Here is a 23,489-nt window from a genome sequence, read left to right as displayed (position 1 = left end):
TAAATCACATATTGAATCACATGAATACCTTTGACTTATGAATCATAAAACGCACAGTTCTACAAGACATATACACGAATACCTTTTTCTCTGAATTCTTAAACACACAGTTCTACAAGACATATACACGACTGTAAGATGGGGAACGTACGACACATCGCAAAATTGACCAACACATATTTCTTTACACACCCAACGTTTATTCAAACCACCCTCCCCTCTACACTAAACTATGTCCAGGATATGCAAGATCGGGGTGCATGCTCACCATGGGGCTATTACTGGGGTTACTGGCTGTTCGTTTTGCAGTATTTCTCCTCGAGTTGCGTGCCTGTTCCTCTCTCTTGCATCCGTTCTTCTTGCCTGTCTTTTCTTCCTCCTGCATTCGTTTGACTTCCTTCTTGCGTCTGTTTCTTGCAACCAGGTTTTCTCTCCCTTTAGAACCCAAAAGTCGTGGCCACTTATACTATTCTGACCCGTCCTATCTCCCGCCAGATCTTGGAATCTCTTTGTTCAAAAAGATATGTATGAGTTCTTTCTCTGATCTGCGCTTATGTCCGGGGGTACCGGGGATGGCCAGACGGTGTTAATTGGTATTTCGTTGCGAGGTGATGGGTTTAACTGGTTTCCCATCACCTACCAGGTAGTTTTCTATGGGCTATTGTGCCCCCTTAACGAGATGAACTGTTTAGGTCGGCTTGGGGCATTGTGAGTATGCTGATGTCAGCGCCCCAGTGTCTGGACTTCGACCTGGTTTCGCAGGTTTCTGCATGGCCAATACCCATCCATTGTTCTGGCCGTGGCTTTGCAGAAACCTAGAGACTGGGTTGTAAGGTTTTTACTTTTTGTGGCTGGTCACGAGGTCCTGCGGCCATTTTAGGACCCACAGATTGTGACATCCCTTGGTAATCTGACCGCAGCCTTTCTCCGCTATCAGCCCCAGTCTCCCGTTTAAAATGTCCAAACTGCAGCTCTTTGGTTTTGTGTTGCTTTCAGAATGAGGGAAAACTTCTCAAATCTTACAGTGGGATGAGTTTTTTTTAACCCTATAGTGGGTGCCTGGAACATGCTGCCATGGGTGGTGGTGGAGGCAGATATAGTGATGCTTGAGAGGATTTTAGATAGGCACTTGGAGATGCAGGGAATGGAAGGTTATTGATCATGTGCATGCAGAAGAGATTGGCGCATGTTTGGCGTGGATATTGTGTTCCGACGCTGTACTCTTCTGTGATTTGTGTTAACTGATGTGCCCTTTGCATGTCTTTGTGGAATCCGTATTGGTGGCAAAATGCAAACTCCTTTCACCTGTGAGATCTGATTCAAATCAATAGATCACTAGGCTAAGCTGAGGGGATGACAAGTTCCTTTATTGAACTTGCACCGAAGTAAAGGACCTCACTTAAAATGTTTTTCCTCCTTCTCATGCACTTCAAATAATAGACCACTCGACACCAGCAAGCCAGTCTCCTCACTCCTCTAATCCCAGCAGCTTGCCAAGTTCTCCACCAACTCACAACCAAAACTCATTTGCTGGCTTTGGACCGATTGGAACACCTGACAACGGTGAGAGAAGACTGACTGATCGGTGGAACATGAAACGTACAGACAAGCCAGGTAGAGTATTAGTTTCTGTTTCATGTTTACAAGTTTAACTTTAAGGGAATAATTGGTGTAAGGTATCTGCAACACTTCAGTATCTTTGTGTACGTCCGGCATTCATGATTTGCTTTCTGCAACATTCGTATCTTTCTGAACCATGAAGTGAGAAATGGTGAAATCATTCAGGTGATGAATATAGCTAACTTGTATCCTACGTCAGGCTCGGTATGTTTCCCAAAAACAGATGCCCTACAGATCAAAATCATGTTGAAATGACCAAATGTAGCAAAAAATGTTTTTTGGAGGGAAGGGTAATTCTGTATGGACTACTGAAAAAATTAAGCAAAAGTAAGATGTTTTTGTGGACGACAGCAATACTGGAAGCTGTGATTATTTCTTCCATATCATATCATATATATACAGCCGGAAACAGGCCTTTTCGGCCCTCCAAGTCCGTGCCGCCCAGCGATCCCCGTACATTAACACTATCCTACACTAGGGACAATTTTTACATTTACCCAGCCAATTAACCTACATACCTGTACGTCTTTGGAGTGTGGGAGGAAACCGAAGATCTCGGAGAAAACCCACGCAGGTCACGGGGAGAACGTACAAACTCCTTACAGTGCAGCACCCGTAGTCAGGATCGAACCTGAGTCTCCGGCGTTGCATTCGCTGCATTCGCTGTAAAGCAGCAACTCTACCGCTGCTCTAGTTTTTGTAATGAGATAAATTAAAATTATGAAAACTAACTGAAGTTGTTCCAACCTTTTTAAAAAATGTGCATTAAAAACAATCTGTTTTTCTTTTTGGCGGAAAATAAAAAAATGTAGTAATGAGTGGATTTGGCCTGGACTATCTATCTGCTGCATCCTCGTCTTCGGACATCACCTGGCATCAGGTCAATACTCCGAGCAACACGTGGGCTGCCCCAGACACCACACTGGATGAATCGTCCACACTGCTCATGGACAGTTTCAAGGTATGATGTTTCATAGATTTTTCCATCCTTGTCACTGCCCAGTTCCTATTTTAGTTTTTGAGATACAACACGGAATCAGGCCCTTTTTGGCCCACCAAGCCCGTACCAATCAGTGATCCCTGCACATTAACACCATCTGAAGAAGTCTTGACCCGAAACGTCACCCATTCATTCTCCAGTGATGCTGCCTGTCCTGCTGAATTACTCCAGCTTTTTGTGTCCATCTTCGGTTTAAACCAACATCTGCAGTTCCTTCCTACACAACACTATCTTACCAACACACACTGGGACAATTTACACTTATACCAAGCCAATTAACCTACAAATCTGTACGTCTTTGGAATGTGTGAGGTTGTAGCAGGAACGCGATGGAGTCCAGCCAAAAACTAATCGGACACGAGTTGTGTGCACTAGACGTGTTAAATACCGGCCTTAAATACCAACGCCGGTACCGCCCCTGTGGCTGGTGCCTCCCACACTAAGACACCACCCCCTAGAGCCGATGGTTTGCTGTGCCCTGGGGTTGCCACCAGGTGTCACCACAAGGTAACCAAAAATCTTGGAGAAAATCCACGCGATCAAGAGGAGAACGTACAAACTCCTTACACTCAGCACCCATACATAGTCAGGATTGAGCCTGGGTCTCCAGCACTGTAAGGCAGCAACTCTACTGTTGCACCATCGTGCCGCCCTAGTTTCTTCCCTTAGCTCCCCTGTTCTGCAGATTCATTTTCATATGTGGTTGGAAACAGATGGAAATAACTAATTTACTAAGCAGATATTCTCAAAACTCGCTGAGAAAGGGTTTGACAATAGACAATAGGTGCAGTAGTAGGCCATTCGGCCCTTTGAGCCAGCACCACCATTCAATGTGATCATGGCTGATCATCCACAATCAGTACCCCGTTCCTGCCCTCCCCATACTCCCTGACTCCGCTATCAATGAGCTCTATCTAACTCTCTTGAAAGCATCCAGAGAAATGGCCTCCACTGCCTTCTGAGGCAGAGAATTCCACAGATTTACAACTCTGACTGAAAAAGTTTTTCCTCATCTCCGTTCTAAATGGCCTACCCCTTATTCTTAAACTGTGGCCCCTGGTTCTGGACTCCCCCAACATTGGGAACATGTTTCCTGCCTCTAACGTGTCCAATCCCTTAATCTTATATGTTTCAATAAGATCCCCTCTCATCCTTCTAAACTCCAGTGTATACAAGGCCAGTCGCCCTAGTCTTTCAACATACGACAGTCCCGCCATTCCGGGAATTAACCTAGTGAACCTATGCTGCATTCCCTCAATAGCAAGAATGTCCTTCCTCAAATTTGGAGACCAAAACTGCACACAGTACTCCAGGTGTGGTCTCACTAGGCTGCAGAAGGATCTCTTTGCTCCTCTTGTCATGAAGGCTAACATGCCATTAGCTTTCTTCACTGCCTGATGTACCTGCATGCTTACTTTCAGTGACTGATGAACAAGGACGCCCAGATCTCTTTGTATTTCCCCTTTTCCCTAACTTGACACCATTCAGATAATAATCTGCCTTCCAGTTCTTACCACCAAAGTGGATAACCTCTCATTTATCCACATTAAACTGCATCTGCCATGCATCTGCCCACTCACACAACCTGTCCAAGTCACCCTGCATCCTCATAGCATCCTCCTCTCAGTTCACGCTGCCACCCAGCTTTTTGTCATCTGCAAATTTCCTAATGTTACTTTGAATCCCTTCATCTATGTCATTAATGTAAATTGTAAATAGCTGTGGTCCCAGCACCGAGCCTTGCGGTACCCCAGTAGTCACTGCCTGCCATTCTGAAAGGGACCCGTTAATCCCTACTCTTCGTTTCTTGTCTGCCAACCAATTTTCTATCCATGTCAGTACCCTACCCCCAAAACCATGTGCTCTAATTTTGCCCACTAATCTCGTATGTGGGACATTATCAGAGGCTTTCTGACACAACATCCACTGGCTCTCCCTTGTCCATTTTCCTAGTTACATCCTCAAAAAATTCCAGAAGATTAGTTAAGCATGATTTCCCCTTCGTGAATCCATGCTGACTCGGAACGATCTTGTTACTGCTATCTAAATGTTCCGCAATTTCTTCTTTTATAATTGACTCCAGTATCTTCTCCACCCACTGATGTCAGGCTAACTGGTCTATAATTTCCCGATTTCTAGAGCCACCTTCCTTAAGTACCAAGGCTGGCTCGAAGGGCCGAATGGCCTCCTCTTGCACCTATTTACTATTTTCTATGTTAACCTGGGAAGCAGACCATCAGGATCTGGGGATTTATCAGCCTTCAGTCCCATCAATCTACCCAACACCATTTCCTGCCTAATGTGAATTTCCTTCAGTTCCTCAGTCACCCTAGGACCTCTTTCCAGTAGTGCATCTGGGAGATTGTTTGGGTCTTCCTTAGTGAAGACAGATCCAAAGTACCTGTTCAACTCGTCTGCCATTTCCTTGTTCCCCATAATAAATTCACTTGTTTCTGTCTTTAAGGGACCCACATTTGTCTTAACTATGTTTTTCTTCTTCACATACCTAAAGAAGCTTTTACTATCCTCCTTTATATTCTTGGATAGCTTACCCTCGGTTCCTCATCTTTTCTCCCCATATTGCCTTTTTAGTTCTCTTCTGTTACTCTTTGAAAGAGTCCCGATCCTCTGGCTTCCTTCTCATCTTTGCTAAGTTATACTTCTCTTATATTTTTATACTGTCCTCGACTTCCCTTGTCAGCCACGGTCGCCTCTTACTCCCCTTAGAATCTTTCTTCCTCTTTGGAATGCATTGATCCTGCACCTTCTGCATTATTCCCAGAAATACCTACCATTGTTGGTCCACCGTCTTCCCTGCTAGGGTCTCTTTCCAGTCAACTCTGGCCAGCTCCTCCCTCATTTGTGATAAGTTGGTGGGAGACCGCAACGTCCAGATCCCCATTTCCAGAATGGAGCACTGGACAACAAACAGGAGCCAGCCTATTTCTAGTTGTTTTAAATCTGTTTTGATGTAGGGATGCTGAGGATAGTGACATGAAAACAGTAAATTGATCCTACATTAAATTAGCAGATGCGACACATGACAAGGATTAAAACTCGAAGGAACATAGAATAAAGCAAAATATGCACAAAGTATTCAAACAAATGTTTGATAAACATACTGAATATGAACGATTTTCTTGTATGATTGTTTCATATTTCCAATTTGAGATTATGAATGGACACATCCCCCAGAAATTGTCTTGCATAGAATTGAGATTCAGATTAGTTTTTTATCATTAAAAACCAGCATACAATGCAATTTGTAGTTAGCATGAATGTCACGGTGAAAGCAATAAATGCAGTAAGCACAGCAATAAATACAGTGACAAATGCAAAACAGCAGAATGATGCAAAGATTGTAGGCAATCTGGTACAGTAAACCCTCGCAATGTCAGACCTTTATGTAGCGAATTTCAGTTATGGTGGGCCGAGGCTCCTGTTGCACCAACCCCCCCCCCATTTCCACCAGTTTCTGAGTGAGCAGTTGCCACGTTGCATACTTCTGGTTACGAAAGCGGAGAGAGTGAGCAGTATGGTGGTGGCATGAGTATTGGGCTCATCTCCAGCCTGGGGCAGCCTGTGAATTCCCTCTTGTTTAACCTCCCTCCTCCACCCTCCACCCCCCCGTCACATTTTGTACCCCTCAATTGGTTATAGTGGATGATCAGCAATAACAGACATTACCCATTAGCCCCCCTTCCCTATCATGATCCATTCTTGCTCATGATCCGTTTACCGTGGTGCAAAAATAAAAGTATAAGAAAGGAATATCAGAATTAGGTTTTTATTAATGAGTGAATGAATATGTTTATTGGCCAAGTATGTACACATACAAGGAATGGACCTTGGTGTTCCGCCCGCAAGTAACAACGCGAACATACAGTGAACAATTAAGAATAAAGCTTAAAACATTAAGAATACAACATTACAGTTTAAACATGTGAGTGAAATAAACCAGAGTAAAAAGAGACTACAGACTTTTGGTTATTGAGTTGTGCTACTACTCGCGGGGAAAAAAAGCTGTTCTTGTGTCTGGCTGTGGCGGCTTTCACAGTCCGGAGTCGCCTTCTGGAGGGAAGTGCTTCAAAGAGTTTGTGGCCAGGGTGAGAGGGGTCAGAGATGATCTTGCTCAGGCGCTTCCTGGCCCTTGCAATGTACAGTTCGTCAATGGGAGGGGAAGGTTGCAGTCAACAACCTTTTCAGCTGATCAAACGATTCGTTGCAGCCTCCGGATGTCGTGCTTAGTGGTTGAGCCAAACCCGACCATGATGGAGAAGGTGAGGACAGACTATGGTGGCAGTATAGAATTGGACCATCATTGGCTGTGGCAGATTGTGTTTCTTCGGCTGCCGCAGGAAGTACATCCTCTGTTCGGCACAGAGCTTAAGGGTAGAGGGGGAGACATTGTCCGGTCCTGGAGATTTCCGGCTTTTCTGTCTCCTGAATAGCCTTTCCACCTCCTCAATTTCTATTGTTAGTGATGGAGAATTGGTCAGACTGATGTTGGGCAGCAAGGAGGGGGTGGGTAGTGAACGAGGGCTCAGTCTTTTCAGACTGGAGTCAAGCTGTAAGTGGGTGTGAAGTGGTGATTGCAGAGGGGTGGGGGTAGGATGGGGCCAGTCTTTCCAGACGAGTCAGGCTGTAAGTAGGTCTGAAGTGGTGATTGGGGTCGAATGGGTGGGGAAGGGTCCAGTCTTTGCAGAACGGAGGAGGGGGAGGGGGGGGGGGAGGTGGAGTCCCAGGGTTATGTTTCTGTTTCTCGAATCTGCAGTAGAACTAGTTCAGGCTGTTGGTCAGCTTGTCCACCTTTTCGTTGTTCTGACCACAGGCTTAACAGATTTTAGTTTCTGCCTATAGGTCAGAATAAGGTGAACTAAACAATGATCAGAGAGACCCAGAGCCGCCCGAGGAACAGAGCGATATGCGTTCTTGATTGAAGTGTAACAGTGATCAAGTGTCCGGTGGAGCAGGGAAAATGAAGTCTGTACTTTGGGAGCTCATGACTGAGGTTAGCATTGTTAAAGTCCCCCAAAACAATGACCATGGAGTCCGGGAAGTCACTCTCTGCCTTCAATAGCTGGTCAGCGAGTTGCGTTTGCGCCTCACGCAGGCAGGCTTGGGGGGGGGGGGGGGGGGGGGAGGATTTAAACTCCAGCGAGAATAAAAGAGGTAAATTCCCTCGGAGAATAAAAGGGTTTGCAGTTGATAAAGAAAGATTCTAAATTGGTGGAACCCCTGTCTAGAAGTTAGACAGGACCGTGATATTGCTGCACCAGTCCTGGTTAGTGTAGAAGCATATTCCACCTCTTGTTTTTCCCGCTGCATCGGCCTCACGGTCCTCTGTTGATAGTTGAACGTCAGCCAGTTGCAGTGCGTTTATCCAGGGTCGACTCACACAGCCAGGTCTCGGTGAAGCACAGGGCAGCGGCTCGAGAGAAGTCCTTGTTTGTGTGGCGCAGGAGTTGTAGTTCGTCCACTTTGTTGTTGAGAGAACGTAGATTTGCGAGGAATATACTCGGGAGCGGTGTGCGTAATCCTCGTCACCAGAGTCGGGTGAGTGCTCCATAGCGCTTCCCACGGGTCCTCCTTCGTTTCGGGAAGGGAGTGATTCATTGGGGAGTTTGATAGCTGTGGGGAAGTAGCTGTTATTAAGTCCAGTTGTTCCAACTTTCATGCTTCTGTATCTTCTCGGAGAAGATAAAGAGAGGAAGTGGAATGACCAGGGTTGCAGCCTTCCTGATGCAACACACCATGTAGATGGTCTTGATGGAAGGATGGTGACCAGCCTATGTTGGACTGGCTGTGTTGACCACTTTATGTAGGTTCAGGCAGTCAAAAGCTGAACAGTTGCCATGCCAGGCTGAGGTGCATCGCATCAAATTGCGCTGAATGTTCGCAAATGTCTACAAAAGTAAATATGCTGATGTGCTTTCTTGGTCATCACTAGTTAGGTTGTGTGATGTGGATGCCATTGGTGCTAATGATATGGTAGGATGACAGAGTCTGCTATTTACCATGTCTTTTATATTGCAGATAAGAGTGAAAGAGTGTTTTTACTCCTTAAAGTGTGTTTTAAGGAGACCATTGATATGGAGATGTTGGAGTTACCAGCTTTTTCCTGCATGATGCTAAATATTGGCATGGTTGACCAGGAAATATGTCCTGCTGGCACTTGAGTTAGTACAGCCAGATCTGATGATCAGTGGCAGCATTACTGTTTGTAGCTTAGAAAAAAGGTGAAGACCCTCGCAATGCTATGACAGGGATGGGAAAAAGAAAAGATTTTACTTGGGGCAAGCTGAATGAGTTGACAGCTTTGATTATCATTGTAAATGGCAACCAAAATTCTAGTTGGTTGTGTGAAAGTCCCACTGTAAATGACTTGGGAAGCTTTTAAAGACATGTGCAATAGAAATTGGAGCTGTAACGGAGTCTGTCTGGAATATGTGAGATAGAATTCACCTTGAAAGCAGTAAGCTTAAGTTTTGTTTCTTATTCCATGGATTGAACCTGTAACAACTTGATACGAAGTAATTCCCGACCAAAATCCATTCATTCCTCAGCACAAGGTCAGGAAACCATAGTGCAATTTTGCTTTGAATGTCCAGTGACAATGAATTTGCTGCTCTTTCTAACCCAAAATGTTTCCTTTTCATTAAAGTAATTAAGTAATTGGCAATAATTTCAAATTGTTGTGAGTAGGTATCACAACTAATATTTATTCCTCAGCGAAGCACACTAATCCCGGTGATCTTCTCATTTATCTAATTAAATGTTATTTTGGTAATTTTATTGGCCATATTTTAAAGTTTTTTATTTATATAGTAGATGCTACTTGGCCAATTAAAACAATGATATCAGATCTAATTGTGGCTGATGAATTCAGTTCAGCTTTTTCATTAAAATTTGGAAATACAACGCTGACTAATTAGATTGTCCTAAAACTACCAATTCAGTAATGTCCTTTGAGGGAAATAAGCTATCTGTCATTGTACGTAGCCTGGGTGGAATTCTAATCCCATATCCAAGATGTTGACTTTCAATTGTTCACTGATGTGGCCTTGTTGACAGTTCCTGCAACTCAATGTATTTTAAAATATTGCATTGCATTACAGTTAAGCTAAACACATAAATGGTTTCAAATAGACAACATGGTGGCGCAGCAGTAGAGTTGCTGCCTTACAGCAAATGCAGCGCCGGAGACTCAGGTTCGATCCTGACTAGAGGTGCTGTACTGTACGGAGTTTGTACGTTCTCCCCATGACCTGCGTGGGTTTTTTTTCCCCGAGATCTTCGGTTTCCTCCCACACTCCAAAGACGTACAGGTTTGTAGGTTAATTGGCTGGGCAAATGTAAAAATTGTCCCTAGTGGGTGTAGGATAGTGTTTTAATGTGCGGGGATCGCTGGGCGGCACGGACCCGGTGGGCCGAAGGGCCTGTTTCTGCGCTGTATCTCTAAATCTAAAAAATAATATGAGAATGTGGACCATTTCTTAAATATTCTAATTTTTAAAATTCTGATTTAGAATCCCACGATAAACTATCAGTTTTGGAGAAGGTCACCAGAGATGTTGTAGCTTGATATTTAGAGCCATATATAGTGTGGAAACAGACCGCTGGACCTAACTTACCCATGTTGACCAACATGCCCCATCTACATTAGTCCCACCTGCTTGCTTTTGGCCTATTTTCCACTAAACCTACCCTATCCATGTATTTATCTGAACGTTTCTTAAACGTTGTGATAGTACCTGCCTCAACTGCGTCTCTGGCAGCTTGTTCCATACACCCACCACCCTTTGTGTGAAAAAATCCCTTGGCAGAATCCCTTGGATTCCCATTAAATCTTTCTCCCCTCACCTTAAACCCATGTCTTCTGCTTCTCAATTCCTCTACGCTGGGCAAAAGATTCTGTGTGTTTACATGATCTACTCCCCTCATGATTTTGTGCACCTCTATAAAGATCATCCCTCATCCTCCTGTGCTCCAAGGAATAAAGCCCTAGCCTGCCCAATCTCTCCCAATAGCTCAGTCCTGAAGGTCCTGGCAACATCCTGGTAAATCTTCTCTGAACTCAAGCTTGACTATGCTTCAATAGTAACTTGCACTGTTATATAAATATTTCATTAAAATAATATTTAGTGGTTAAATATTTTGAACCAAGACCATTCCCAACAGAATAGTTATTTTGGAGCAAATATTGTACTTGCAAATCAATGTGAATACTTCCTTTGAACCCTTATCTCATTTGAATGCTTTGCTGATAGTGTGTGTTAAAATCATATATCGTTGTTTTGGTATTTTAAGTAAAAATACATTTCAATACAGTGATTAGTTATGATGCTACTATGAAGAATCATCCTTGACCCTCCCATCTTTACAAAATTGAGGTACAAGATTAGTTGAAAGCATAGACAATAGTCTCGGGTTTGTCTCAAGAAAGGAAATAACGATTTGCCTTTGCATTGTCCATGTCCATACTGAAGATCTTTTTAATGGCTGTTGAATTACCATAATGTGCAGATATTTTCTTTCTTCCCCTCCTCTTCAGTCAATCTGGTCAAGTTCAATGATGCATCCTGGACCCTCTGCACTGGAGCAGCTGCTAATGCAGCAGAAACAAAAGCAACAGCGAGGACTCGGCACACTGAACCCACCACACTGAGAGGCACAATGGCATGACCGGTGAATCCAGGTTACACAACTCAAGGCATGTTGGGTTTGCATTACAACCCACGGTCCCCTGCAGGTGGCAGCCCTCTCTTCTCTGTGTTTTCTTGCTGTAGAGAGGGCGTAAGCACTCCACCAGTGCTGCGTCTGCACAAAGCTGCTGCTGAGGAAAAAACAAAAAAAGAACATTACATGCTTCCTGTCACTTCCAGAGGATGGTCCATCACCCGCCTCACTCAGTTATCTCCTAACCACTTGTTTCTACTGAAAGATGTCCTATGTTCTTCTCTATTTTGTACATCTCTAAGATGGTTGGGTAATGGAAGGAGGTGAAATGGGAAGAAATCCCAAGTGGACTGAGGTAGTGTTAAACAAAATAGGAGGAGAATCAGCTAATGAATGCTCTGCTAGTGAGGATGTGGTTACGTTTTAATCCTCTTTCATCTTGGTTTTTGAGAGTGATCATTTTCAGCTCTGTTAAGGAACAGGTGTGCTTGTAATCTCTAAATGTAGTGACACTGGCCCATTCGTCAGCTTTCCTCAAACCTATTACACAAGGATGTGGAGGCATTCTGTTAGTAAATTTACATGAAGGCAACTTTTCAGACAAGCAAAGGTCTGTGTGTTTGAAAGCAGCTTCACATCACTGCACCTTTAGCGAATAGATTTTTTAAAAGGAAAAACTAGTTGTTAATGTAATAGCTGCAGTAGTAATTACAATATTAAATACTTGTGATACTGTTCTGTAGCAATCCTGTTGATAAGACATACAGCAGAGCTCTGCTTAAAACAAAAAAAAGCAGTAATTGCTAAGGATTTTAAATTAGTGGTTTTTGATCATAACAGTAGCTATAAATTTTACTATAGCATACCAACCTTGAAAGGGGTTAATTTATCTATTTAGTTCTAGTTCTGGCTTCTTTTAATTATTAGATGAAAACAGCTTTTGTCAGCTTCTGTCTGATGGTAATTTTTATTCCTGATTTGGCAGTGTCTTTCAAAGTGGAAAAAGGGTCCAGCAATGCTGCTGGTTCAGCAAAACGGGGCACAAAGCAGGTATGTGAGTGAGTGAGTAAGTGGGCCACTTGTACTTGTGGGTGTTTGTTACTACATGTGGCCACCTGCTACTCCCATTTGCAATTTAAAAGAGAAAATATATGAAAAGCATGGGTTATACACTGTGGTCATCTTATCAGTAGGTTTCAGGCTCTTGAATGTAACAAACATTTGTCATTTTATTGAGCTTTGTGGAAAGATCTGAATGTATTGTATGCAGACTTGTGTGAAAATGTCTGTTAAAATCATTCTTCAGCAATGGAAAAAGTACTTGCAGTAGAAACTATTTGTTGAATTTCTGATGGCAAAAGCTGATGTAATTGCAGGAAAACAATGTTTTCTGGTATTTTGCAATTGAAGAGTTACATTGTCTGAATTACTGAGAGCTGTTCAAGATCAATATCTCATGCTTGTGGGGGAGAAGTACAGTGCTCAGGTGCGGGCTATGACAATTCAGGCCAAGTTGGTAAGATGTGCAACACTAGAAAGGAGAGGTATAGAAAAGGAATTGTTTTTTTTGAAAAATGATATTTAACAACTTCTTCACAGTATAAAGACCTAAAACAACTATGGCAACCTCTACTCCCTATTTTTCTTAACAAAAAAAATGTAATCCAACTGTACTTTGTGCCAGTTAAAGGTATAGCTCCACAGTCAACCCACTGAAACATTCCACCATTCTGCTCTGGTCACCTAAATCTAAAGCAATTCTGGTACTGAATCACTCGCCTTTGGGTGTACTCACTGAGCTGAGTCCCAGAAGGCCAGCAGAAGTGTCAGAGCATGAATTCACAACCTGCATGCATGTATGCTGTTCAGAATAATTACATTTCTGGGGAACAGGAGCACTGCAAGAAAGATTGGAAAAAAACATTTCTGTCCTGAGCTTTTGTGTTCATGTCTTTTTTGTGTAAGAACTTGTGCAGCAATTGCTGGAATCAGCTTTGCCTTCAATAAATGAAACCATGTTCTAAATAAAAGTTTATGTTTAATCACTTGTTCTTCGCACAATGTTTTCCTTTTAAGGATGACCCTTGAAGGAAAAATCTACAAACATGGGTGTGGTGCTAAACTTACATTAAACATTGTTAAAAATGCAAGATAATTTGTGTTGTGTGCTACTTAAATTTTCCTAAGTTCTAATTTTATATTTTTAAGTCATGGAGGTTAGAAATATCTCTCAGATTTCCTGGCTATTTTGTTGTGATTTATGCTGCAAATGAATGAAAGTAGGATTGGGCCTGGATTAAATGCTCTGTTAACTCTGAACAATGAATTTGTTACTTGCTGTAGCTTTAGAGGCATATTGGACATCATAATGCAATGGCCTGAAGTTGAATACAAATGAAGGATGATTTGGGTGAAGCAATGCAGCCACGTGTGAGATTGAGATGTACAGGTCTTTCGGTTAGCAGGTTGTGTGTTTCAAATCCCCTTCCAGATGAAGTACAAAAATTGACAACTACTCTGGTACAGTGCTGATCCTAATAATGTTAATTTGGGAGGTGTTTTATTTCAGAGGATGTCTTGTCTGTTTTTTAAGGCAGATTTAAAAGATTCATTGGCACGAACCAGAGGAAAGGTAGGGACATTCTCCCTAGTGACCGTTCCAATATTATCCCTTGATAAACATCAGTAAAAAAATTAATGGATCTTGTTATCACCTGGTTCATGGGACCTTATGTGCACAGATTGGCTGCTGCAGCATTTCCTACATTTCATAAGCTGTAAAGCACCAGGAGATGCCGAGATCAGGAAAGATGCCGTATTAATGTAAGTTTTCTCTTTTAGGCTGGAGTAACTCATTCATACGGAAGAAGGGCATTTCAAAAAATCTCATGAGGTTGCAGGATTTGAATAACTATGTGTTAAAACTTTTAATTGCAATTGTAAAATTTACTTTGGTTATTGCTTTGTTATGGTTTGAGAGCTACTATATGCAAAATGTTAAGTCTTTTTCTGACACAGATGGAGGCCATTCTGGTCCCTACTGACTCCCTGTTGAGCAGTCGCACTCAGCCCAATTTCCCTGCAGCCCTACAACTTATTCTATCTCGTATAACCATTAATTCGCTAATTAGTTTTTTTTGCCACTTGGTTATAATTTATTGCAGCCAATTAGCCTGCCAGCATTTCTTCAGGATGTGGAAGAAAAACTGGAGCACCCTTGACTTGTGCTGTCAAGTGGTACACCCAAGGTGAGGACCAAGTCCTGGAGCTGCATTGCAGTGACGTTACATGCTGTATCACCATGCAGTCTCTGTTTTCTCTTTCTCCAACGAAGTTAACAAGCATGCAGGTGCAGCAGGCAGTGAAGAAAGCGAATGGTATGTTGGCATTCATAGCAAGAGGATTTGAGTTTAGGAGCAGGGAGGTTCTGCTGCAGTTGTACAGGGCCTTGGTGAGACCGCACCTGGAGTATTGTGTGCAGTTTTGGTCTCCTAACCTGAGGAAAGACGTTCTTGCCTTAGAGGGAGTACAGAGAAGGTTCACCAGATTGATCCCTGGGATGGCGGGACTTACATATGAGGAAAGACTGGATAGACTGGGCTTGTACTCGCTGGAATTTAGAAGACTGAGAGGGGATCTTATAGAAACATATAAAATTCTTAAGGGGTTGGAGAGGCTAGATGCGGGAAGATTGTTCCCGATGTTGGGGGAGTCCAGAACCAGGGGTCACAGCTTAAGGATAAGGGGGAAGTCTTTTAGGACCGAGATGAGAAACCATTTCTTCACACAGAGAGTGGTGAGTTTGTGGAATTCTCTGCCACAGAAGGTAGTTGAGGCCAGTTCATTGGCTATATTTAAGAGGGAGTTAGATGTGGCCCTTTTTGCTAAAGGGATCAGGGGGTATGGAGAGAAGGCAGGTACAGGCTACTGAGCTGGATGATCAGCCATGATCATATTGAATGGCGGTGCAGGCTCGAAGGGCCGAATGGCCTACTCCTGCACCTATTTTCTATGTTTCTATTGCTGGTACCAACTGAGGAATGAAACGCTTAAAGCTCGTAAAATCTCAAGAGCACCAACAACTTGCAATTATTTTGCACTTTGAAATGTTGGAACAGAAATTTCATCCAACAAAATTTGACACTGCTGCAAAGGGGATATTAGGACAATATAGGGAGTTTTTATGGTGTGATGCAGAAAATGGTGGGAGGGCCATGAGGAATTACATCAATGTGAATTTTGAAAATTGTGAGAAAGCTTTCCTGGAAACCAGCACAAAATTGTGTGCAAATGAAGGTTGGATAAGCAAAACTTGCTAGGAGTTGAGATGGAAGCAGCATGTTTTAGATTGTCATCATGGCTTGCAGTGAATTAGGATAGTCAAAGCTAGAGATAGCATGGATGGTGGTTTCAGATGTTTGCATTTTTTGTTGCAAGAAGTCAGGTGATGTCAAGTAGAGATGAGTAGTTTCGATATGTGCTCAACTTCATCTTTGGGTAAGAGGATTTCTGCCTGAATATCTGGATTTGTGCCCTTTGGCATTTGAGAAGCTAACCCTACTCTGTTTCTGATTGGCTGCAGTCTGGTATCATTGGAAAGGCACCTTTTGGATGGGTGTGCGGAGTCTGCTGGAGGGAAGGTGAGCAAGAGCACTGACTATGGTTCAGAACTATAGGGTTGGCTTGGGAAAATTGGGAGGAAAAGGGAACGATGCAGTGAAGGAGCAGCTATGGAGTCCAGGTGACTGGATTGAAAGCGGATGCTGTTGGATTTGCAGTTGGCTCAGGGCAGTATTCCCCACCCCGTTGCTGTTCCCTTTTTCTTGCTCTACTAACATCAACTTTTCTCAAAACCAAAATGGTTTCCTTGGCACAACTTTATTTACAGATTAAGTGCCATCACCCAGATTTCTGACATAGCAAAGTGTCCACGATAATGATGGCAAGAATTTGGTCGTACCAGAAGGCCAGTTGAAGTTGAGATGAAGTAGAATAGACAAAGGCTGATGGGGGGGAAAAAATGCTTTTCTTAAAGAAATGACATTGCCTGTACCTTTTAAATCGACCTAGGTAAGATCGACTTATAAATCCTGGTACATATTTGAAACTAGTTGTGTTGCCCCACGTTGCAACTCAGCACTCACAACAGGGAAGAAATGTTCCCTAATATTTTTGGAGCAATCTAACATAAATTCAAGGTCCTTGCAGACCTACTTGGGAGGATAAACTATTTTAAATATTTAAGCTGCAAAATATATCTTCAATTGATAGTTTAGGAGAAAAGGATCACTTCAAAAATCAAATACTTGTACGTTTTATTCAAGGATTGACAGTTTAAGCAATGCTTAATTCTTTGATGAAAGATGCTGGGAAAATTCCAGTGTTTCCATTACATTGCCCTTCCAGCCAGTTGTCGTTTACTGTGAAGAGAAAAGAAAACAATTCAAATAGCTGCACCGCTTACTAAAGCACATCCAACACTTGCTCTTAGAGCAGAATTTGCACATGGCTTCTTTAACTCACTCCACATTTATCCATGTGGCAATAAAATTATTGTAACTTTAACCTTTCCATACTTTCGCCCCCTTTTACCCAGTTGCTTTCCCTCTCTCCTGCTGGTCCCCCACTGACAGGGCCCTCTATCTCTATGGCAGCTTGCAACCCAGTGGTATGAATATTGATTTATCTAACCAAGCAACCCTTGCTTTCCCTCTCTCCGTCCCTCCCCTATCCTAGTTCTCCAACTAGTTTCACTGTCCTGATTAATTTTACTGTTTGAATGCCTCATTGTCACCTTCCCTTCAGCCAACAATGAACCATTCTACATTTCCTTGATCAGCATCTGCTTTGATCTGCTTTTCACACCTTACATTCTCTTTATACCCATCCATATCTCTAGTTTGTCTCTCCCCTGACTCCGAGTCTGAAGAAGGGTCTTGACCCAAAATGTCACCCATTCCTTCTCTCCAGAAATGCTGCCTGTCGTACTGAGTTACTCCAGCATTTTGTGTCTATCCCTTGCCCATTTTCACTCATCACCACCTTTATTAGTTTACATTGTGCAGTCATTTGTCTCCATTCATCACCTCCCGGCCTCTGTCATGCTGTCCACCCATCACTTGCCAGGGATTAAGGTATCGAGACCAAAGCACTTTTTTTAATGATCTTTTCAAACTTTTTATTGTCACTTTACTGAAATGCATATCACATCCCTTGGATAATACTGTGCTCCAATCTGTCGAAACTATTATATGTGATTATTTGTAATGAAGTGAACTACATTAAATCTGTTAAATACACAATCTAGATTTATTGACAGTATCTTTCATTTCTTTGCATTGATCCATTCTGTTACTTGTCCCCTGATGTCACATGCTCTGATCATGTCATATATTTTGTGTTGTATCTTAAAACATAAATTTAAATATTATATGCACTGAATTATGTTTGGCTACAATCACAGTGCAGAATGTGCAAGATTGGTCAGAAGCAGCCATCCCATTTAGAAGTAAGCTCGCCACACTTTTCTGTGATTGAGGTAGTAACCATAGTGGACTGAAAAGGTGAGTAAAGGAAAAAACAGTTGAGTTAATGGAAAAATACATGATAATATGGTTAAAATCATTGGCTTAAACTGGGAGAGGGGTCAATGGTGTAGGTGCAAAATGAATGCCTTGTTTTGTTTTAGTAATATCTATAAGGGATGGGTGACCTTTTGTCAAATCAGTGTGTTTAATTTTACAAAGGTGGTGAAATATTGTTATGACTTATATGAAGTTAAGCAGCCAATGTAACTACACAAGTGACATTCGGGTATGCGCTGTTAATATTAAATGCTAGACTAATTACATTTACAGATCAGTAACAAAACAACTGATCCAAGATGGGGAGGCAATGCCAACAAAAAATTAAATATTTTGTCCAGTGCTCAGCAGTAACATGTTTCTCACCTTGTGCTAATACTTGGATTCTGTCTCCTTCTTGAAAACTCAGATCAATGGAGTCTGTGAACTTGTAGTCGTATAATGCTACTACCTATAGTACAAAATGAATTAGTGTCAAAACCTTGTAATAAAACATTGAATCTACTCCACCATTCAATAATATTGTTCAATTTGTGCATTGTCAGCTCTCCTTTGAAGCGTTGGTCCCTGATCCTACAAGTCTACTTGTAATGGCAGTTTCTATACAATCTCAAAGTCCAACTTCAATAGCCATTACTGCTCGGGGATGGAATGGAGGTATAGCTTACGTACACACCGCACTCCGAGATAACAAAAACAAATCTTCCAAATGCTGTTTCTTGATTAATTGGTCTTTAAAGTAGCTCAAATCAAAAGAGTAATTCATAACTTTTCGTTCTTATCAACTGTTTCTTCTTCAAACAATACACTAAAGATCGTGTGGTCGTGGCTGGCGTGAGTGTGGTTGTAGTAAAAAACTATTCTCTCCATCCTCCGAGACTAAACTGACCTATAATCTCTGTGCTACGCTAGCCTCCTCAGATGTAGACACTCCCCATTACGTATCAAATCACACCCACAAGCATGCAAAAAAGACAAACTAGAAATATTAAACATAGCCATAATACAATGACAGTAACTAAATTAAGCTTAAATGGCTCCTACACTACTACTTAGTCTTGAGTATACTCAGCATCAAAATGCTCTTGGTAGAGAATTGCAAAGATTCATAACACTCAGTGAAAATAAGGGAAAGTTTTCCAAGGCCATGTTAGATATGCCGATTATTCTCAATCCCTCCTTATTGATTCCCAGGTTGAAACTAAATTAATCCAAGATGCCCTCTTTCAAGGTAATCCATGGGTACTCATGCTCCAGATGTGGTCACACTAAAATAGCAACATGACTTTCTTGATCTCAAACTCTACTTTCCAACTCTTCATGGAGTCCTGCAGTGGTGTGCCAACCTATAGTTTTCCCTATTAGTTACACAGGAAAATCTGCCCATTCAACTTGTACCAGCTTGTCTAACGTAGGTTCAGTGACTTCCATCACTTCACAGGGAATTGGAATAGGAAGCACACTGGTTAGTTAATTAATATTTACATGAATTAATAACAATGAATTGTTTAGATGCTTTTATTAAACCATTGAGGAATGCCACATGTTCAAATACAAAATGACCCAAGTTTTAAAAACAGGTAAGCCTTGGTTTGGCCAGCTGTTAAAGCACTTCTCATAATTTACTTTGGGTGTGGGGCCTTGACAATAGGATCTGAGCCAAAGAGCACTAAAATCATTGCAACAGGCTCTTTGCCTCTTTTATCCAGCCTGGTGAGCTATCTGTATACTAAAACTCTGTTTGTTTGTTTGTTCCTGAAATACAGCCAAAACGGTACACGATAGTGCAACAATTTTAGGCACTTTCGTCCCTTTGGTGCTAATGGACGATGTTTCATTGAAATCGGTGTTATATTTCTAAAGTTATTCACATTTTAAAGTTTAAATATCTCTTACGGAGGGAGGATAAGGGGGGGTTGAGGGAGATGGAGTGGTGGGGAGGAGAGGGCAGGGGGGAGGAGAGGGTGCTGCACCAATGTAGGAGAGGTTTGGGGCCCAACGGTTCCACTTGGTCTAGTTTGCTTTAAAAATGCTAAACCCTTTATGTTGCCTCCTTTCATGTTTATCTTTTAGAATACTTCACTCTTGCAATTCTAATCCCTTTATGATTTTTCATTTGTAGTTACTGATCTCGTCTCTAATTCGACCCACTCTTTTCTAATCCTTTTTCATTTTTATAGAGTATCTTGAAATTTTCCTTGAGGTTAATTGCTGCTTTAATTTAACCCCTGCACCTTCAGGTTTTTTGCTAAATTGAGCTTACACTATCTCACAACAAGTTTCCTCTTTTTGCTTTATCCTTCTTCCTCAATATCCAGATGTTGAAATTGGAATCTTCTACTTTACTTTAAAATAGGGAGACGCGTTTGTTCTGAACCTTCCTTGAATTCCTCCTATTGCTCTGAAACATTTACAGTTAGCTATTTCTAGTCATCTTTTTGCTAAATCTAATTTGTTGGATAAAGTAGACCTTGTTTCACATGAAAATGCCCAGCATCAGTCTTTTCCTCATGACCTCCCACATTGTGCAAGTGCATATCAACACCAGCACCTTTTTTTTATGAACTTAATTCTAAGGAAGTGCTTCTGTGTTGAAAATTCCCCACTCACCAAATACTCTATTTCCTGTTCTATTATGCTCTTTGCTTGGTTGATTTTTATTCATGATTCTTGAGGTAGTCACTGCTCCCCCTTGCATTGGATCTGCCCACCCTGCACAAGATTTGCTCAGATTCTATTGTCAAGGCTCCAAAATGTGTGAATCTTACCTCCAGAAATTTGCCCCAGATGACTAAACGTTGACTACTGACCTCGCTCCACATTTTCTTCATTTTGGTTTCAGTGGTAATGGGAATGAGCTCACCCTCGGCTTGTGGTTTGTAACTAACCGGAAGAACCAAAAATGGAAAGCACATTATTACTGTTACTTAGATTCAGTGAATTAAAAACTTTAGGCAAACAGATTGGATTTTTACAGTAATATTTACTCCCAACTTTCTAAATCTCCCAATTTCCATGACCTTAAAGGCATTTAGCACATCTCTTCTCCGCTATAAAGATGTATGTGAGCTTGCCCACTGTAGTGAAATTGCCAAAACCTGTGCAAATCTTATGTCAAGATTTGGTCATTTGCTTTTTAAAAACAAAACTATTCTACAGTTAGATCTCTTGGTCAAGGCAATGACTTGAAGCCATTGAGTTGAAGATGGTGTGATAATTACCTTACAGCAGTCCAAATGCCTGTTTATCCTCCAAGTGACTTGCTTTAGTAGCAATGGCGGAGCACACCATCCTTTGATATTTTGGGATATGGGTGGCACTGGTGAGGCCAGCATTTTATTGCCCATTTTTAATTACCCTTAAATTGATGGATGGGCTTTCTGGTGTTTATAATGTTACTGAGAAGCGAGTTCCAGGATTTGGATTTGGTGCCAAAGAAGGAACACTGAAATATGATGGTGATGCAATGTGTCATCTGCCCTTGTCCTCCTCCAGGATGCAGATCACGGGCTTGGGAGGTGTTGGCTGCAGGATATCTAGCACAAGCAGGAGTATTTGAAAGGCTTGCATACCTGAGCACAAGTCTCTTTTCAGACAGATCGAACTTCTGACAGATGACAGCCAGCAACTCGCTGAGCAACAACCCTGGTTTCACACGTACAGCTATCGTATACTTGAAGTGTATTTTGACAATACAACCTTTTGGCATAGGGTGATTTTTGCACTATTCCAATGAAAAAAGAATTGCAGATTAGTCTAATTTTATATTAAACCGCTCATAATATGCTTGTGAAATAAATTAAAGCTTGTAACACCCATACCATTAGAAATAATGAACATTTCCTAATTTAGTGCTATGTCATGAGGTAATGTCTCAAAAGCAAGCTTATGCAATGTGCCCAAGATCCACCATAATGTGCGTTTGAGTTGATGCTATTCCAAAGGAGGCAGAAGGAATCTTGATGGAACATCCACACCAACCTACCATTATTATTAGGCAAGCTTGTGTGCACAGGGATGAAAGAAGGTACTGTGAGAGTACCTGCCTCAACTTCCTCACGCAGCTCGTTCCATATACCAAAAAGGATGCCCCTCAAGTTCCTATTAAATCATTCCCCTTAAACCTGTGTCCTCTCGTTATTGATTCCTCTACCCTTGGTAAAAAAAAGTGCGCATTCACCCTATCTGTTCCCCTCATGATTTTATACACCTCTATAAAAATCAGCCCTCAGCTTCCTGTGCTCCAAGTAATTAAGTTTTAGCCTGCCCAACCTTTCCCTGTAGCTCAGGTCCTTGAGTCTTGCAACATCCTCATAAATCTTTTCTGCACTCTTTCCAGCTCAGACTTCCTATACCAGGGTGACCAAAAATGAACCCAGTACTCCAGATGTGGCCTCACCAGCATCTGTATAACTGTACTGTAACATAACATCCCAATCGCTGTACTCAGTGCCCTGACTGATGTGCCAAAAGCCACCTTTAACACTATTTCCCTAAGATGCTACTTACAGATAACTATGTACCTATACTCTTACATCCCTCTGCTCTACAGCACTCCCTGGGCCCTATCATTCACTGAGAAAGTCCTGACCTAGTTTGACTTCCCAAAATACAACACCTCTCATTTAATTCACTGAATCTGCATTAAACTCCATTAGGCTCAGTCCACTTGCCCAGCTGATCAAGATCTTGCAATAATTTTTGTTCACAATCTAAAGTTTATAATTAGATCAAGTAAAATCATAGGTGAAGGATGAAGATAGCCATCTTATATTCCACCCATTGCTTCACCTTTTTATACCCATTTCTTCCCTCTGCACTCTCAATCCTAATGCCCAAAATGTCAACTGGTTGTCTGGTTCACAGGTGCTGCCGTGGCTGCAGATGTCCTTTAGCAGTTTGATTATTCCACTTATAATGAGTATAGTGGGATAGTTAAATTAAAAACAGGCTTCCCAGGTGTTTGGCCTGCATTCCCAATGTCACCAAAAGCCAGCTAATATTTAACCTTTGCTTAGACTCTGATCCACAAAACAGATGCTGCATTCAGTACATGATTGTCGCAGCTTCACACTTCTTGCATGAAATATTTAAGAAAAGTGACAAGGGGACAATATCAATGCCCAACTTGCTTTCTTTTTGACCTTAACACCTAGATGTTTTCAACAGATAGTTAGATTTAGCTCGTAGGGCTAAAGGAATCAAGGGATATGGGAAAAAGCAGTAACGGAGTACTGATTTTAGACTGAAGAAGGGTCTTGACCTGAAACGTCATCCATTCCTTCTCTCCTGAGATGCTGCCTGACCCGCTGAGTTACTCCAGCATTTTGCAATACCTTCGATTTCTACCAGCATCTGCAGTTAATTTCCTACACTGATTTTAGGTGATCAGCCATGATCAGTGCTGGCTCGAAGGGCCGAATGGCCTACTCCTGCACCTATTTTTCTATGTTCCAATGTCTCTTACCTCAATCTTTTTTGAAGGTTCTATTACGTGTGACCTTGCTGCAGTGGGTAAATTTTCATCTGAAAAAAACAATTGAGCAATTTTTTGTTTTGTTGCAGAAACCATTTAATTTGAAAATGATGTTATTAATTTTCAATAT

The 23,489-nt window shown here is 41.9% G+C and overlaps 2 protein-coding genes across 7 annotated transcripts in view; one reads left to right on the top strand and one right to left on the bottom strand.

Annotated features, from left to right (window-relative positions):
• Window positions 1–13,472, top strand: part of smg7 (SMG7 nonsense mediated mRNA decay factor) — a 119,736-nt gene extending 106,264 nt beyond the window's left edge. For 3 of the 4 annotated variants that reach the window (XM_078407584.1, XM_078407585.1, XM_078407586.1), the window contains 3 exons: window positions 1,441–1,614; window positions 2,433–2,581; window positions 11,175–13,472. In XM_078407584.1, coding sequence (XP_078263710.1) covers window positions 1,441–1,614; window positions 2,433–2,581; window positions 11,175–11,288 — 437 coding nt within the window. In that variant the 3' untranslated portion in view covers window positions 11,289–13,472. The remainder of the gene's footprint in view (window positions 1–1,440; window positions 1,615–2,432; window positions 2,582–11,174) is intronic. The other variant, XM_078407587.1, reaches the window with a different exon arrangement.
• Window positions 13,473–16,588: 3,116 nt separating this feature from the next.
• The window catches only part of LOC144597865 (neutrophil cytosol factor 2-like), a 47,970-nt gene continuing 41,069 nt past the window's right edge, over window positions 16,589–23,489 (bottom strand). For all 3 annotated transcript variants that reach the window (XM_078407579.1, XM_078407582.1, XM_078407581.1), the window contains 5 exons: window positions 23,351–23,409; window positions 21,456–21,607; window positions 20,652–20,766; window positions 18,250–18,334; window positions 16,589–16,719 (listed from right to left, as the gene is read on the bottom strand). In XM_078407579.1, the coding sequence (XP_078263705.1) occupies window positions 16,634–16,719; window positions 18,250–18,334; window positions 20,652–20,766; window positions 21,456–21,607; window positions 23,351–23,409 (497 nt within the window). In that variant the 3' untranslated portion in view covers window positions 16,589–16,633. The remainder of the gene's footprint in view (window positions 16,720–18,249; window positions 18,335–20,651; window positions 20,767–21,455; window positions 21,608–23,350; window positions 23,410–23,489) is intronic.

The sequence above is a fragment of the Rhinoraja longicauda genome, chromosome 11 (assembly GCF_053455715.1).
Source record: "Rhinoraja longicauda isolate Sanriku21f chromosome 11, sRhiLon1.1, whole genome shotgun sequence".
Taxonomy (NCBI): Eukaryota; Metazoa; Chordata; class Chondrichthyes; order Rajiformes; family Arhynchobatidae; genus Rhinoraja; species Rhinoraja longicauda.
The sequence above is the reverse complement of the archived record's forward strand: the minus strand, read 5'-3'. Positions and strand labels throughout refer to the sequence as shown.